Source organism: Chinchilla lanigera, unplaced genomic scaffold (assembly GCF_000276665.1).
Source record: "Chinchilla lanigera isolate Chin_1 unplaced genomic scaffold, ChiLan1.0 scaffold00028, whole genome shotgun sequence".
NCBI lineage: Eukaryota > Metazoa > Chordata > Mammalia > Rodentia > Chinchillidae > Chinchilla > Chinchilla lanigera.
This window is the reverse complement of record NW_004955429.1, coordinates 23,163,367-23,181,064: the sequence shown is the minus strand read 5'-3', so window position 1 is coordinate 23,181,064 and position 17,698 is coordinate 23,163,367. Positions and strand designations below refer to the sequence as shown.

Genomic DNA, 17,698 nt, shown 5'->3' with positions numbered 1-17,698 from the left:
AATGTTTTTATGCGCCTGCCTTTCAGTGAGATGGTACGTGGCAGAAACATCCTCTGAAAGTTTGATCACACCTAATGAAGACACCCACAAAAAGGACTTCCTGAAGCCCTTCAGAACGTGTCAACCACCATGGGATAAACGTGTTTGAAGAGGGGGATTACTGCAATCACCCCCTGTATATAAAAATCTACTTCATCACCGAGGGAGCGGTCTTCATCATCACGAGATTTCAGTGGTTTTTAACAGCACCTTCTGCTGTCACTGTACGTCCTTTCCTTTACAGGGCCCTAGCGCAGGGAGGACGTGCTGAGAGCCGCAGGGGGTCGGCCTGCGAGGCCCTGCGAGCCGCGGCCATTCCCGGGCCGTCCGCGTGCGCTCACGCAGGACGCACAATGAATGGCCGTCGGCGTGCGCTCACGCAGGACGCACAAGCGGCACTGCGCGCAGGGGAGGAGGTGGCCTCTGTTGCCGCGGCCCCTCCTGCCCGCTTCCTCCGCTGGGTCTCCCTGGCCAGGGCTCCCTCAGGGACGTACCCACTGGGCCGAGGCTGGAGTCCTGGTCCTGCCCTTCCTTACTGCCACTCCCCACCCCCACCTTGCTCTTGTGTGAGTGTTAGTGCCAGAGTCCTGAGGAAACGTCCCTTTCTGTTCTACTTTTTTGTCTGGTTTAGGCAGCCTCCTCGGCAAGGGTCTAGCCGGTTCTCTGTAGGACCGTGACTTACGTTAGGTACTTACACAAGGCAGCATTCCCACAAATCATCGTGCAGGCATTCATCACCCTCTGACACAAGAACCTGGACACGGGTCCCAGCCCCAACACACACCCTGTGTGACCTACTATTTGTCTGACAGAGTTAAATCAGTATTGATTTGTTGCTAGCTGGCAGTTATTAGGAATTTATAAGAAAGGACAATTGCTAAACTCCTTTATCTCAATATAGAGTCAAGAATTTTAATGTAACTTCTCGTTACAAAATACCCTTCATGTGTACTGCTAGGAGATGGGGCACAGACTAAGCCATTTGAAAGCTGATGCCAAAAGTAAGATTCTTAAAGAAGGCAGCTTCCTTTACAACAGCAAAGAGAAAAGTATAGTAGCTTATACTGAGCCTAAATAAAGCAGTCATTGGGTCAAAGGTAACTATTTTTTAAAAAATTGCTTTCTCAATTTGGTTAGTACTAAGTCTTGTGATTTTTGTAACCAGTATTTTGTCACAGTGAACATTTCAGTAGAATGCAATTTGAAATTTTCTAAATTTGGAATAATATCTATTATGGGATAAGCAAAATAATCAAATCAAAACAGAAAGTACATTACCTGAAAAAGAAAAAGTGTAACTAATCACTTTCATTTTTTTTTGAGACCAGGTCTTGCTGTGCAGCTCAGGCTGGCCTTGAGCTCACCTTGTAGCCCAGGCTGGTCTTCAACTCGCAACGATCCTCCTGTCTCAGCCTCCCATGTGCTGGGATTACAGGTATGTGCCACCACACCCACCTCATTTTTCATTTTTATAAGACTACAAATAAGACAGTGTCTACCATATCCTTTTAACTCTTCAGTATACCAAAATCCTTGCCTTTAAGAGTTACATTTCCAAAATGTGGAGTCAGCGAATTCCTGGTCATTTCACTTACTTGATCTCTTCCTGACTTATGTGACGTCATGTGACGTTCAAGCTGGGTTCTATATGCAAAGGTGTAACTGCACAGGGAGCAACTAAAGTTATCTTCATTTTTTTCATGGCGATATTTAATGTGTTCTTTCAAAGAGGTAAAGCGTTTATAGCCTCTATCACAATATGGGCAGGTGAGCAACTGCGAGAATGCATCTGGCGTCCCTGCAAAAGAGATTACATATCATAAACTCAAGACATTCAGAAAACACTACCGAAGTTGTCACTAAGTCCCTATGCTAGGTGACAGATATTACGCTATTCACTTTACACTTGATCCTCAAAACAATGTAATGATATTCATCTCCATTTTTCACAGGAGAAACCAGGAGGCTCGGAAAGGCTAAATCATCTCAAAAGTCACATGGTCAGTGAAGGATGAAGTTGGATTCAAACAGGATGACCTTCGAAAGTTCTATGGTTAACTGGACAAGGAAACAAAAAGTTGGGATGTAGGTTATATTTTGCAAATGTATACATGTTAAAGGAGGAACTATACAACAGAATCTTCCTACTGGTAAGAGTGTATCATCATTTATTTAATGTTTGTTCTTACGAATTTGAAAAGGTAGTGGGCAGTACACAGACTGTTTCTGAATTTCCCCCAATTAGATGTGGCCAAAAAGTGTGTGTGTGTGAGGAGACAGAGACAGAGAGGGCGACGGGCTGGACAAACACCTCCTAGACACGACGCTTCATGTTCTTTCCCCTATCAAAACAGAGACAAACTTACTGCATCGTTTTTTCTGCATATATGTAACTTTCAGAAGCAAAGGTATCTCTAAGTGCTCCATACACATACTGGAATTCAAGCCCATATAAATTAAACATCTTGCTCAAACACCAGTCTTCAAATCATAGAACGAATGGCTGAGCTCTAAACAGCTACTCAAATATATCAAAACATGCCACAAATATATAAATAAAACACCCAAAGATCCAAAATTTATGGTAGTATCTTTTGTTACTAGCTAGCAAGGCCAACTGAACTAGAGGGGTTTCGAAAGACCATGTTTGGGGAGGAAGTCATACGAAGTTTTGTCCAATACCAATTTCCTGCTTCTACAGGCCAATGAGAAGTCTCACTGATTTAGGTCGTTACAACAGCACGTGCCAGAGTCCAGCATGGTGGTGGCTTTGTTAGTGGCACCTCAATGGCACAAGATTCCTTTAATCAAGATGCTCCCGCTCTGGTGTCAGGGCTGTCTGCTCTCGTTGGGTTCCACTTTCTCCTTTGTCTTCACGATTAATCCATGTAAGTAACAAAACGTTAAAATTTGGCACAGTGACAGGTTGCCCATGACATTTTAATAGCAAGTTGTTATTTTCTTCTTTGGTACCAGGAATCAAACTCAGGACCTTGGCACTTGCCAGGCAGGTGCTGTGCTGCTGAGCTATGCACCTGGCTTGCAAGTTATTATTTTCATTAATCAGTATTCACTACGTTTTCATGTGAAAATTCACATAAGAAATGAAGGTATGTTTTTAGGTCACTGGCATAAAACAATAAAAAGTTAAACTGAGTATTTGGAATAATAAACAGAATGAGAAGGTTTAAAAGGCAAGTAAAAACTTTTTTTGAAAAATATAAGAATGTATTAAAATTCATATTTTAATAATTAAGGTTTACCATGCAGGGGCAATGTTGTTTTTTAGATGAGTACAATATACTTAGGTAGTAATTCAAAGCTACTAAATAACCTGTATCTCACCATTTTTGAACTATAATTTCTGTAAGTATCTGTGACCGTAAATATTCTTATTTTTCACAACAAAATCATTTAATTTTTATATTCGAGATTTCTTTTGATATATAATACAATATTTCTGACTGCTAATACTTCAAAATATAAAACTTCTGCCAAGTCCTTTCTATTTGTTCCCCACTGACTCAGAATTTTTGATTATTCAACCTGCTGGAATCAGTTTGCCTATATATAATTTATGAGGAGACATGCAAGGAAGCATGTTTAATCTAGTATAAATTAAAAAATTAAGAGCTTCTATAGACAATGATTTTTTTAAATGTAAAGTTGCCATGACACTAGCTACACTGGAATACATTATTAGTCTTTAATAAAATTACACTATAAACCTGAAAGTGGTAAATACCTCAATTAGCAACATATTGTATAATTCAGATACTGTAATAATTCAGAATAGTTAGCTCCCTAGTTTTTGTATGTTAATTTTCTATGAAATTTTACTGAGTTTATTTATAAAGACTAATTTTGTAAGGCTTAACGTTATTAGATGTATGTAATGGAACATAGCTTTAGACTTCATTCCTCTCTTTCATGAAGGCTTTTTACAAGTTGTTATCATATTAAAGTTTTACATATACATACTCATATATTTTAAAATTTTCTATTTCCCTCTCATTTTCTTCTGCTTCTTCCAGTGAAATGGTGATGTATTCTCTTTAAGAGAAGCAACCACCAAAAAATGAAAGCACGTTATGTTAGGGGTTTACAGCATTACAATGACAATAACCATGAACTTTTCAAACATGCGAATAGACTGACAGAACACTAACGATGTAGCTGATGTGCAGTGACCTATGGGGCAATAATCTACATTCTTTAAAAATGTGACTGGTACATTAGAGGAAATGATTCTACAGTGTCTTATTCCTACTGCCTTTGTAGTAAATTTGGTTTTGGAAAATCCTATCCATTCAGAATGAAATTTGTTTCTCTTTTTCGTAGAAGAGAAATTATTCTGTATAATTAGTATGCACTAATAACAAAAAAGAAAAAGTTGACTTTGTCATGGAGTCTATTTTGTATTTTATATAGTATTCCTCAGTTTCTCCAAAAATTTGATTATTTGAACACTAAGCTAAATCTATACATACACCAGGGAACCATGAGAAAAGAAAGCCAGATTTAGGGTATGTCTTAGTTACTTTTCTCTTGTTGCTGAGACAAAACACTTGACGCCCAGAATTAAGGAAGGAAAGGTTTATTTAGCTTAATCAGCTGGCTTCAAGGCAGGTGGCACATGGCAGAAGGCAACTGTCCATGGCGGCAGAAAACAGCAAAAGCAGCAAGCGCACAAGGGTAGGAGTGGCGGCAAGCATCCTCTTTCCCTCCCTTACATTACATGCAACCTACCCGCCACCCCAGGGCAGGTGTAGCGCTCACACACATAACCCCAGCGTTGGACCATGGATCACTCATAAACTCTAGAAGACCACCCCATGACTGCATGAGGCTCTGGGGAGACATCCAGATGCAAACCATAACAGGGTATTAGAAATTCACAAATTCTTAAAACATTTTAAGTATCTTACTAGTCTTGGTTGAGATCTTGCATAACATTTCTTATGGGAACATGCTATTTTCAACTGTTTATTATGCTTGGAGAGGCAGAATAACATTCTCTTCTGATCAATCTCAACATGTTTTTATTGTATTCATACACCAACTGCTCACCATCAGAGTAGACTAAATTAGATATGTAAAAACTATTATTTCCAAACCTGTATGCTTTGAACCATACAACCATGTTTTTTGTAATTAAGTTTATTAGTACAATTTAGCTATGCATCCATGTTTTGCTTGCCAAAGGAATAGTGAAAAAGGGAAAGGAGGGAGGAGGAGGAGGAGGAGGAGAGGGAGGAGGAGAGGGAGAGCAGGAGCTAGAGGGAGAAGGAGTGCACTGCGGAGGCTCAGTTACCGTTTTCATCATGACCGCTGGCTTCCGGCGTGCCCTGCCTCTGGTCCTCCTCCGGTGCCTCCGGGTAAATGACGGCTGTGTCCTGCTGTTGCAAGAACTCTTCAACGTTAGGGTCATGGTTCTGCTCATTTTCTGCATCTGAGTCGCATTCATCATCTTTTACTGAAAGAAACGAATTCTTTATAAAACGCAATTTTACCAAAGTTTTGCAACATTTCTCTAAATAAGAAATTGTTCATCTTGAGAGCATACAGAATCATTCTTGAAACTGCAGAAAATATTTACTGAGGAGTAAAAATGAAGTTTACTCATTTTTTTGCAATCTATTAAGAAGTGCTTTTGCTTTGCGGGGAGGAAGGGTGGTACTGGGATTGTGCCTGGGGCCTTTGCACGGAGCTACATCCCCAATCGTTTTCTTTTATACTTTTTATTTTGTATTTTTAGTTTTCATTTTGAGACAGGGCCCGCTAAGGGGCTAAATAGCCGTGCCTGGGCTTGAACTTGTGATCCTGCCTCAGCAGACCCTTTTCTGAGAGGAGTGCGGGGAACTATAGTACAGGCATATGCCATCATGCCAAGAGCCTTTTGCTTTATATATTTAAAATATTATAAATGTTGGAAAGTCCCAAGTTACCACTTTAAATCTTATGGTTACACTTCTGTTCCATTTGATTGATAAAGAAAATACAAAGTAAAATGGTCGACTGAAATCTTTATTCCTCACTTAATGATAAAGCAAATGGTCCTCAAATATCATCTTAACAATCAAAATGTTAAAGTTTAAATTTGAATCATTCCCATATAAACCAGTCCTTCAGTTCAGTTATATTTCTCAGAAAATAACTTTAAATGATTTTGTAGTTAGACTTCTAATAAAAAGATAACAAATCATAAAAAAAAGTTGTTTTCACATCGTTTAGACTTTCTATACCAACAAGGCTATTCTTTCTCTTTCTGCCTCGAGGGGTGTCTAACCGTAAGAATAAGGCAGATACGTTTTTCTCTCGAGTTAGAAAGGGAAGAGATAACGGAATGCCTTCTGGGGGAGGGCTGCCCAGAGCACTGGCAAGTCCTTACAGCCGTGCTGCTGCACGACGGTTTCGTCCGTCCCCCACCGGCTCTGCGACACAGTCAGCTACAAGCTGTGTCCACGCTAACAGGAGAACACGACTCCCAAGTGTCTCGCGGCTGACTTCTTCACAGGCTTGAGACTGAACTGCCAGCTCTAAGTTAGTAAAATGGCACTTCCTGGTGCACTGAGACTGGGTCAAATTACAAGGTGACGTACGGGCAGCTTTCTGTCTGGCAGTCACTAAAACCATCTTGCTGCATCTCCCACACTGTAGGGTAGCTGAACCCCTCAGATGGTTGCTGCTTAAAATCTGAGGATCGATGACAAAGTTTTTACCATTTTAAGATGGCCTCTAAGCTGTCACAGGCTGGAAAATGTATTATTTGACTCATGCCAGTAGACATTAAAGTGGGGTACTAAATCCAGGAGTACGTTGGTTTTAATTCCCAGATTTTCAACTTCCATGTGTACTTTTGATGGCCTGAAGGTTCTCCCTACCCTCCCTTTTGTACAGTATTCTTTGCTCTCATTTTCTTAGGGAAAAAAAGAGAAAGGAATATCCCTCCCTTCACCCATTATTTTAATTTGGTACATCGCCGGACTGTGGACCGAGAAAGGCTTAAAACGCTGACTGGGAGAAGCCTTCCTTATTGACTGCTCACTCGCGGTCTTCCAGCCTTTCCTGTTCACAAGTATTTCTCGGAGATGCAGAGCATGGCGACTGAAATGTGGCAGGTTATTCCTACCTGGCTGAAATCAACCATATAACAGCATGGACAGAAGCGAGGGAGATTTCCTTTAATGACCTGATATGCCGTATACCTCCTATTATTAAACAGCTCACTGCTCTTAGGAGACTGATGAAAGTAAAGAAGAATGTACTCAAACACCATCCCTAGGATCTGGCATTAGCTGGAAAAATAAGCATTACTGAGTAGCTAAAACAGTACATGTCAATGAAACTGAGTGTCTTCACTACAAATTCAGTCTTTCAAATTAAACTGTATAAAACACATGAATAAAACTTACATTTTATGTGATTTCTCATAGATTCCATATACTATATTTGCTAAAACAAACTGTTTTCATCAAATTGCTATAAAATGGTTTTCGGCAATTTCTGTCTTATAAAATGTTAATATTTTCTACACTCAACATATATATAAACACATACATATGTGTATGGGCAGCTTTCATAGATATGTTAAGCTGATGGAATGAGTTTTAAAATACCAGGCATTTTTCAGAAATACAGTGTCTTTATTTCATGTATGATTCAGTATTTGCTTCTTCAGTAGGCTGTGGATAAGGTTAACTGTAGTGACTGGTTCCAAATATACTCACTTGGAGACAAAGATTTTCATAACTATAAAAATTAGATCTACAGCATCTTAGCTTTACAACTGAATAATTTGCTTTTATAAGATATTTATTTATATTTTAATTATTTATAATTTAGATATTATTCATACATTTCCTTATTGAAGAACTTTTAATAAAGTTCCTTAAAATGTATATTAACAGCTTTATTTGATTGAAAAAATAAGGACACACGTTTTTCTTACAGATAGGAAGTCTGATTTGACTAGTGTAGCAGTGATAACTGCCTTTGCTGGTTAGGTTATTAGGCTGAAATTTTCCAGAAAATAGATGAAGTAAGGTACTGATCAAATGATGGTACATGTAGGAAAGTAGAGGGATTTTCAATAAAAAAATGTATTGGCAAAAGTACTGAAATTAAGCACACTTCAATTTCCCCAAACAAAAAGCTGCCTCTGATTGAGGAGGAAACCAAACAGCCCGACAGATAGAAACCCCGCTCACGCTTTCCTGGAGTACAGCCCCGCGAACGAGGGAGCAACTCCACCGAGACACAAACCAACTTGCAAATCACACAGCTCTCAAGTTCTGTTTTCAATAAAACTGGAAGAGTACTAACGGAATCGTTAGCCACAGGACATTAAAGTATTTTTCTTGATGAATAAACCTAATTATTGGTATATAATTCTGAAGATGTGTAAAAAATCAAGTAACTCAGTTAAAACAAAAATTTTTATTTCATTTTAAAATTTAAGAATATATTTATTACAGTGCTAAATAAAAATACAAACAACCCTTTTCCTTTTTGAAGTAAATTAATATTAAAGTATTACATGAAGTAATTGAAAAATACTTTAGCTCCTTTAATCTCATTTTAATAACACTTTCTTTAACAAATATTTTCTAATTTGTGTAATTAATGTGACCAACTATGAACTACTAATAATTAAGTGATAAATCGATCCGTACTTTAACCCTTAAGATTCTTGTGATCCCTGGAAATTAAGGAGAAATTTTGATTTCACTATATATCTTATAATGAAATGACAGTTCATCAAAAATACCTTCACGCAGAAAATACATATTATGTTAGTGCAAAATTCCATAAGGTATATAAATGGCAAATACAAGTTCAGGAGTAAAAACTACCCTACTGTATTTCTGACCCTAAGACTGTATTCATTCTTTTAAAAAGTGAATGGCAGGAGGTATTAAATTGGTATGGATTTCACAGATAAGAGTGATGTTAAAACTGGCAATGTTTTTCATATGCTAGAAACTGTTACTCCTTAATATAAAATGAGAGATTTTATGTGTTCATTAAGAAATGTGCAAGGCAGTGTAACATCAATTTACATACTGTAAAATTTGGGTGACAATTACACTAACTCTGAAGGTTGTTGTGAGGACTGAATTGATATAGTAACACACTCATCAGTACTGTACCTGGCATGTAGTAAGTGCTATATAATTGTCAGCTATTTTCCTTAAAGCCATCCTGCAAGGTGAACATTATAATTTCACAATTAACATTTTTCTCAATAAAAAATTATGGTTGGAAAAATTAGACAGCTTTTCCAAGATTACAGGAAAGCACAGTACTATTGGAGCAGATAATTTGGTATTAAGCATCTAGGGTCAAATCCTGGTTCTTTCTATTAAACTACCCTGACCCCATGAACCCACATTTGCCAAGCCCAATTTTAAGTGGAAACTACAAGTTCTATACTTTTACCCCCAAATTTAAAGTGTTGCAAAGTGGGCATCATGAAAAGGTCAATCACAAAGAAATTTCCTGGCCTTAAGACTAATAAAATTGTATATTTAAGTATTAGAAAGATGGGCAAATGCATAGAAACACATAATGGTGGTTTAGATTTCTTTTAGACAGGATGAGACTCAGAGCTGACTGTCAAAGTGCAGAATACAGCGCTAGCATCCTGGTCAGAGTGTAGAACTACAGGACTATAAATCACAAATCAGAGCGCAGACATCTCGTATGAAGACTAGCATGTTTAATTTATCCATCTCTATATATGTGAGTGTGGGCTTGGAAATGTATTTTCATGCATGCATCCTCTCATCTTTTCTTCTGAAACTCTGTGAAACTGCTAACTGTAGAAACAAAAAAGAAGGAACAAAGAATGTCTGGGGTGAGTACTTCACTCTCTGAATACTAAGCTCAGCCTACAGTTCTCTTAACTTCATGAATAGCAAAAGGAAGTCAGCTCTAGAAAAGATCTGACGAAGTTCTGAACCAAAGACAGTGACCTTCGTACAGTGCTTTCGTCAGTATGTTATTCCATCAAAGTCAAGGCAATGACAAAAGCAAAGGCAACCTAATTTTATGGTCTATCTGCTCAAAAGCCTCAGAAGTTCAATTTTCCAACACTTACTGAAACTCTTATCAAATGCTTGCCTGCTCCTCTCCTCTGAGGTCCCAGGGAAGAGGGGTGCATTTTCCTGGGGTAGGCGCGGCCTCATATTTCAGTAGCAACTTTAGTATTAAAAGCTTACTCTGCCTTCCAGATGTGATTTTTTGAGGGAATTTATGTATTACTCAGTATTTCAAACTGGAATAATTAATTTATTTTTATAACAGAGAGCAAACTGTGAGATCAAATATTGTGGGCCTGGAACCATGAATGTCTTATTTGACAGTTTTTTGCCTAGAAAGACAGATGGTCTTCTGTAATTCTGGTAAAATAGTATTCATAAGCCATCGAAGTTCAACATTAGATAAGAGTAAAAACAGCATTCTTTTGTGCTTATTAATTTACTGGTTTAGTAACAAGTACCCAGTTTGAATATTTCATATACTCTTTAGGTTATATTTGATAATAAGCATACCCAAATACATTTTTCATGCAAGTTACACACAACCCAGTTAAGGGAAGAATATAAAATCTTAGGCTATAGCACCATAAGTGATCAGATACTCCACAATTAATTAATTAATGTTGAATTTACCTTTATTCAACACAAAGATTCAGTCTTTGTGCTGTGTAAATGACTGACAAGTATGGGAGTGCCAATATTTATAACAGGGGTGGAAAACTGTTTCTGACACCCATTAACCCTAAGCCAGACTCATATTCTGTAGTGAGAGATAATTTCCACCGCTCTATGAAATACTGCTAAAATGTACTATGAAGTAAAAAAGAATCTACAAATGGTATTATATCATGGAAGGTAAGAACAAAGAAAGCATAATTAAAACTGTATTACAGAAGTATCTAATTTATGTCTAAATATATTAAATATCACTATATTATTTTCAAGTACAGTGTTTTGAGGAAATGTTTTAATAATTTGGAATTCATTCTTCAAGTTTACATTTAACAGTTCTACCTGACTTAGGGAGACAGTAAAACGTTTTTTGTACTATCGTACAGAAGATCTGATTTAAGATTTCCACTTACTCTTTTGCTTCTTAAATCTGATCTGAATCCATTATAGAGGAATAGCCTTAAGTCTCAGGGAGTATGGACTTTTAGTCACCTAGAAGCAAATTTTCTCATTTACTATAATTCAACTTCATTTTGGCCTTTTCAATCACAGAAATCACAAGAAAAAAATTTGATGTTTTTGTTTGCAGTGACATATTCACTCAACTCATCAATATTCATGATTCTCATCTGGTTTAGATAATCCATGATATTTGCTTATTTCTCTTTTCTGGTTTCTGTCTCATGGACAATTCAAAGCAGATCCTGATAACTAATAATGAAACTCAAAATAGCATTACACGTGTTTCCATAACTTTGGTAAAATTTGTGATATAAATTCAAATCATCATTCAAACACATTGTTTTGGATTATCAGTAGGTTATATTTGTTATTCTTATAGGAAAGAAACTGCTGTATCAAATAAATCTGTAAATTTGTACTATATTTAAAGAATATTAGCTTCTTTTAGGTTAGTGCCCCACATGCCTTAATACTTTAACATTTAAGGAAGGAGAGATAAAAGAGGAGGAAATGACTAAATTCAGTGCTTATAAATGTACAAGCCCAGGGTCGTGACAGACCTCCTTCAAAGACTGGAACACAAGAGCAGTGGAGAGTACCTGTGCATCCCGCTTCGTCTGCCTGAGCTTCAGGCCCCAGGGTCTCTCGTCCCTCCTTTCCTGCTGAAATCGAAGGACAAGGGCGTAAGAGATCGCGTGTCACAAACATTTCCACTTCCAGAAATCTAAAGAGCAAACTTCCAGTTCAGATCACATTTAATTTGGAGTTATTCTTTTACTGTATAAGCATACTGGGATTGCTGCAGTATTTTAGATCTCTACTTAAAGGTAGAGATGTTTTTCATTTTGTTTCTTCTCCAAAGCACAAATTTCTGTGTTTCACGCACTGTGCTAGATGTTTTATAAAGTTATTTCTTCGTAACAGTCTATGAGTTAAAAATGCAAAACAAAATTTGAAGCTTGGAGAAGTTAAATAAAGCCTTCAGACACACAGCTGTTAAGACAGACAAATGGAATCTGAATGCAGATTTGATTGACTCCAAAGCTCACTTCCTACTATGCTCCTCCCTTCTCTGCTGAAGGACCAGGAAATTCAAACAATGGGCCAAGTATCATCACCGCGTTCAAAGTGACCAGCACAGGCACTGTGCTCTTTTGTTACTCAACTTATTATCTTCACTACTGATAAACAGTTTGGTTTTTTTTTTTTTTTTTTGTGCTGGGAATCGAACTCAAGACCTTGCACTTGCCAGGCAGGCATTTGTGCTGCTGAGCTACATCCCTGGCCCCCAACTACTGATAAACAGTAATAACAATGATGGTACTGATAAATATTTTAGATGTTATTTCTCCTTGCACCTCTATGTTTATGGAGGGCTAAATATGGTATTCTACACAGAATAGATTCAGAGTAATTGTATTATATTATAAATAAATGCATGCTTTATGGCAAGCAGAAATTATGTTTGTATATTTGGATACTTTCTTATTTTAGTAGTTTATCAAGAACTTTATGCATATATGAAAGTTAAAACCGCTCTTTTAACTACAGCAGAGTATATGTCATAATTGTGATTAGAATAGTTAGAAGTTGCACTAAAACATAATATAGTTATCTGGACTGCAATCAGTTAGCACTGGATATGCTCATCAAAAACCCTGACTTAGGGGTCCCAAAGGGAAGAACAGTGAGCGCCAGAAACTCAGCTTCTCCAGGACAGAACGTCGAGTCTGCAAAGCGACAGGCTGGAGAGGGGCTGACGTGACTGGAGGTTACCTGGGACCACGAGGGAACTGTCACAGGACAGGAACGTGGGTTAAGTGATACCGAAGAAACAGACCCCACTGGGGACCAGAGACCGATCAGCGCTACTGACAGCGGCTAGCTCGCCACCAGCTGGGAGGCAAAATGGAACTCGTAACTTCTCTGCTCATGGAGAACTGTACTGAGACCAAAGGAATCACCTCCAGCAAGGCACACCAGCAGAGGGGCATCACTGCAGAGAAACAGGCCACGGCAAAGCAGGGCAGGGAGAAGGCGGCCAGCAGCAAAGCAGCCAGCACCAGCAGCAGCCTCTTTCTGTCCCTTCTATTCTATCCCAGCTCCCCGCCTGGGGTAGGCAGGTCTCACACCCAGGGAGGGCCTTCCCGTTATCCACACCCGGAACTATGCCAAACCATCAGTGGACTACTAATCACACGCCCTTAATCCCAGCATCACACACTCTGGATCCAGCCCCCTCTGAAGAGCCCCAACTATGACCACACGAGGCTTCGGGGGACATCTAGACACAGCCGTAACACCCTTTCTAAATATATAATATACCCTTACCACCATTTGGGCCACTTGCCCCCCCTTTTATTTCCTCCTTCCTATATCACAGAGCAGACTTTTTAAAAAACAGAAAAAAATTTTTTTTCTTTTTTCTCTTCTTTATCCTTCTCTGGCATTACCTGGTCCTCAACCCTCCGTGCTTTAGATAACAGTCCGTAAAATTACTGCCGAGTGCTGTTTTTCCCCACTAGAGACACAGCCACCCCTCTGTGCACACTGTGGGTGAAGACTTGGGTTGTTAAGATGCTTACATAATAACTGTAGCTCTTTTCTGGGCCCAAGGGAGACCCAGAACAGGGCCTTATGTTATTTTCCAACTAGCCCAGACAGACAGTGCTGTCATGGGTGAGCCTGTTACAGCTATAGCTAGCTGATCTGACTGCCCAGGAATACTCCAAGAGCCTGAGCTGGACCAGACTGCAAGGATGCCTGCAACCTTGCAGAGAGAAGTCCTGAGTCCGGGTTGGCTTCAGCGTTCGGTGGAGGGGTCAGGGAGTTACGGGGGTGTGAGGACTCAGACACATATGCAGTGTCTCACTGGCATATTTACATTTTCACCGGACAACTTATAGGGTTAAGTTTCTGTATGTTTCTTGATTTATTCGGTAAGGTGGGGTTACCATAATGTTCTTTTATGGCTTGCTGTGATTCTTTGGTTTTCACTTTTGTGTATCGGTTCTTTCACTGGCTCTGATTTAATTAGATGTCTAGGTTCTCTTGCTTGTCTCAGCTCCCTTTGTCTAGTTTCTTCATCTCAAAACCCTGAGACAATGTTATTAGTATATTTTAAAATTCTTTTTCTAGACACATAAACTCCTCCTCGCAAGCTGTTAGGCTCTCCATCCTTAGCTCCTTACAGTCACTCCTGTCCTCTCTAGCAGTGCTCCTTGGTCCTCCCCATCCTACACCTTCGGCTCTCCTGTATTTCCTAGCTAATCTTTCTCCCTCCCTATCAGCGAGTTCTGACAACGACATAGCTTTCCTTGATCACAAAGTAAACCCCTTTTCTCACAATATCTCACTCTTGGACCCCACAAAATATCTTCTGAAAGCTCACAATACTAACCCTTCAACACCACTGAAAGTAGTCCCATAAAATCAGACCCCAGATCAACCATTTCTTCAGTTATCATTATCCTCCCTTTCAAACCTTCCCTTTCGTGTCTAACACTCCTCATCCAACCACCCCATTACTTAAAGTAAGTAACAGCAAACACTAGCACTGAGCATTCAAAACCGGAAGTTATGCATGGAGGAGCAACATCTTCACATTCTCTCACCCCACCTCACCCACCTCACTGCAGAACCACCACAAACAATATACTGTCACAGTGTGTACAGAGCATAGGCAGAGCGGTAAGTGTAATTCAAGGACTATCACACGAAGTGCGGTCATACTGCATCTATAGGTGCTGTTATAACCAGAAGTAATTCTTTTGGGAAAACACAGACACAGAGCTGAAATCACTTAAAGTAAATAACAGGAATAACTACTAGCACTGGAGATACAAAGCTGAAAATTAACCATGGGGAGGCAACATCATACTAACAATCTCCATATAAGCCACATATTCTCATTTCTCTAGTCCCAACGCTGCAGTGACCTTCCCGAAAAAGGAGGGGAAAATAGGGGCAATGTGTAATTAACAATATATATACACATACACACACAGATACACATAGTAGAATAAGGAAGCAGGGAAATGGAAGATCTCTGAAAACACCCCCCAACTCTCCCAAGGCAGAGCAAGGGTCACACAGGGAGAAGAAAAACAAATGTCAAGTAGCAAAAATCTATGGAAAGCTCTTAGAAGGGACGAAGAAAATAGATGCATTCAAGAGGGAAATTAACAAAAGTTCACGGCAATTTTACTACTGAGTGCCCAAGTGAATTTTGGGGAAACAGGTAAAAAAATTTGACTAAGCTAAAAATTTGACTAAAGCTAACCAAAACAGTTCAAAATATGAATGACAGATTCAGCAAGGATATGGAATCCTTGAAAAGATGTCAGACAGAAATACTGGATATGAAAAACTATATAGAATTCATATACCCCAGAAATGACCAATGTGATGACAGAGTGTCTGATATTGATGATGTAATAGTGAATTATGATAAGGAACTCAAAACAGCCAAAAAAAAGAAAAAATAGGGGGAACAAGTGAGGGCTGTCCAGTAGCTACTAGATGACAACAAGACCAGTCTAAGACTAATCAGGGTTAGAGAAAAACTAGAAGATAGCAGAGATGGACTCACTAACATGCTTAGAAGTCACAGAAAATTTCCCAAATATAAGAAAAAGTTTAGAATACAAGTTTAGAATACAAGTAAGAAATGCTTACAAAAGTTTAGAATACAAGTAAGAAATGCTTACAAAACTCTAAACAATTACAATGAAAAAAAGTAGCTCACCAAGGCACATCTTTAACACATTACCAGATAAACAGAAAAAAACCCTAGAATTTTAAAAGCAGCCAAACAGAATCACAGAAGACTTCTCAACACAAACCCTAAAGGGCAGAAGAGTTTGGAGTGAAGTATTTCAAGCCCTAGGAGCAAATAACTTTCAACCCAGAATCACTATGGGTATTTCCCAAAGAATTGAAATTAGAAATTCATATGCTTGAGTGATCACACGGCTAGGTATCTTCTCCAAAGAGTGTAAGACATGGAACAGCGATACACATGCGGATATTTATAGCAGCACAATTCATAACAGCGAAGTCCTGGAAACAGCCTGTATACCCATCAGTAGCTGACTGGAGGAAGACAGTGTGGTGTTTACATGTAACAGAGTGCTACTCTGCTATAAAGAATGGCAGATCTGAGACATCTATAGGAAAATGGAAGCACTTGGAAATGTAACGTTGAGAGAAGCACATCAGATGCACCCGTGTAAACATCACACGGTATCTCTCACGTAAGAGAGGCGAAGTACAGCGAGTGCGAAGAACAGACACACAGGGACAAGGAGACGGTCGGCCGCAATGGGGCAGTGGTCCAAGGGGAAGAGCAGGAGGGGCGCGGGTGGGAAAATACGTAGAATACGGGTAACATCAATATAACATCAGTTAATGCAAACACCGTATACCACAATGTGAGCTAAGATCAACAGTATCGACCAGAAGGAAAACAGGACAGGACATGGGAGGAGGGGGAAGCGGCAGGGAGGGTGGGGGGACTAAGAAAGAAACCAGCTGCGGCTCAAACCTGCACCCCAAGACGACTGCACACTGCCGTGAGCTGCAGACACGTACTGATGAAACAATAAAATTCTCATTTAGAGTTCTATTTAACTTGATTGTTGAGAAACAGAGCACTGATTAATCAAAATCTTCGCATCCAATCAAACACCTATTTCTTAAAGTGTTTTGGATTATCAGCATTTGCTCAGCATTTTTCTTTACTCATTAACTTTTATACTAATACTTCAAGATGATCACTGTATGAAAAGTAGCTGAAATATGCACAGACTTTTAGACTAATATAAAAACTGTCCAATGTAGATGATGATGAGATTAACATCTGCTGAAGAATTCTATTTTATACTTCCCATCAGCAAAATGACACTTCAAAAATGCCAGCAAAGGGTTTACAAAACTACAGGATAAACACCTGTGTTTGCTAAGTAACTGCAAACCTGACATCACCCCATTTTCCTTCTTCAATACACCTGCCCAAGTCAAAGTAATAAACAGCATGCCAATGGGTAACTATTGGATGTTAATGTAGTTATTTATTACTGTGTACTTATGGTTTTTAGTTTTCCTCAAATGATAATCAAAATAATAAAGAATTACTACTTGTTAAGATGGCAAATGACATTTTCAACATTATTAATTTTTCTGTTTGCACTTATTATACTTAATTAAATTAAAAGCTGTGACCTAATTAATGATTTATTTCTGTTTTCATTTTTTCTGCTTGGGCTAAAGTCAGACTTTTTTTATTTTAAAAATAAAAGGAGGAAAATATTAACAGACAGACAACATTTTACAAAATAGCAAAGGAACACTACAGACAGTACGGAGTTACAAACAAAGTGGTAGGGAGTTAACAATGCTTGTTGTGTTACATATTGATACCTTCAAAGTGGCTTCTCATGAAAACAGATATAGACACACAATGCTTATCAACCAAGGACTCA

General features: G+C 38.7%; 1 protein-coding gene across 2 annotated transcripts in view; it reads right to left on the bottom strand.

Moving 5' to 3' along the window:
- Positions 1-17,698, bottom strand: part of Zeb1 (zinc finger E-box binding homeobox 1) — a 186,562-nt gene that overhangs the window by 17,124 nt on the left and 151,740 nt on the right. The window contains exons 3-5 of one of the 2 annotated variants that reach the window (XM_013515448.1): positions 11,816-11,878; positions 5,354-5,515; positions 1,635-1,837 (exon numbers count right to left, since the gene is read on the bottom strand). In XM_013515448.1, the coding sequence (XP_013370902.1) occupies positions 1,635-1,837; positions 5,354-5,515; positions 11,816-11,878 (428 nt within the window). The remainder of the gene's footprint in view (positions 1-1,634; positions 1,838-5,353; positions 5,516-11,815; positions 11,879-17,698) is intronic. The other variant, XM_013515449.1, reaches the window with a different exon arrangement.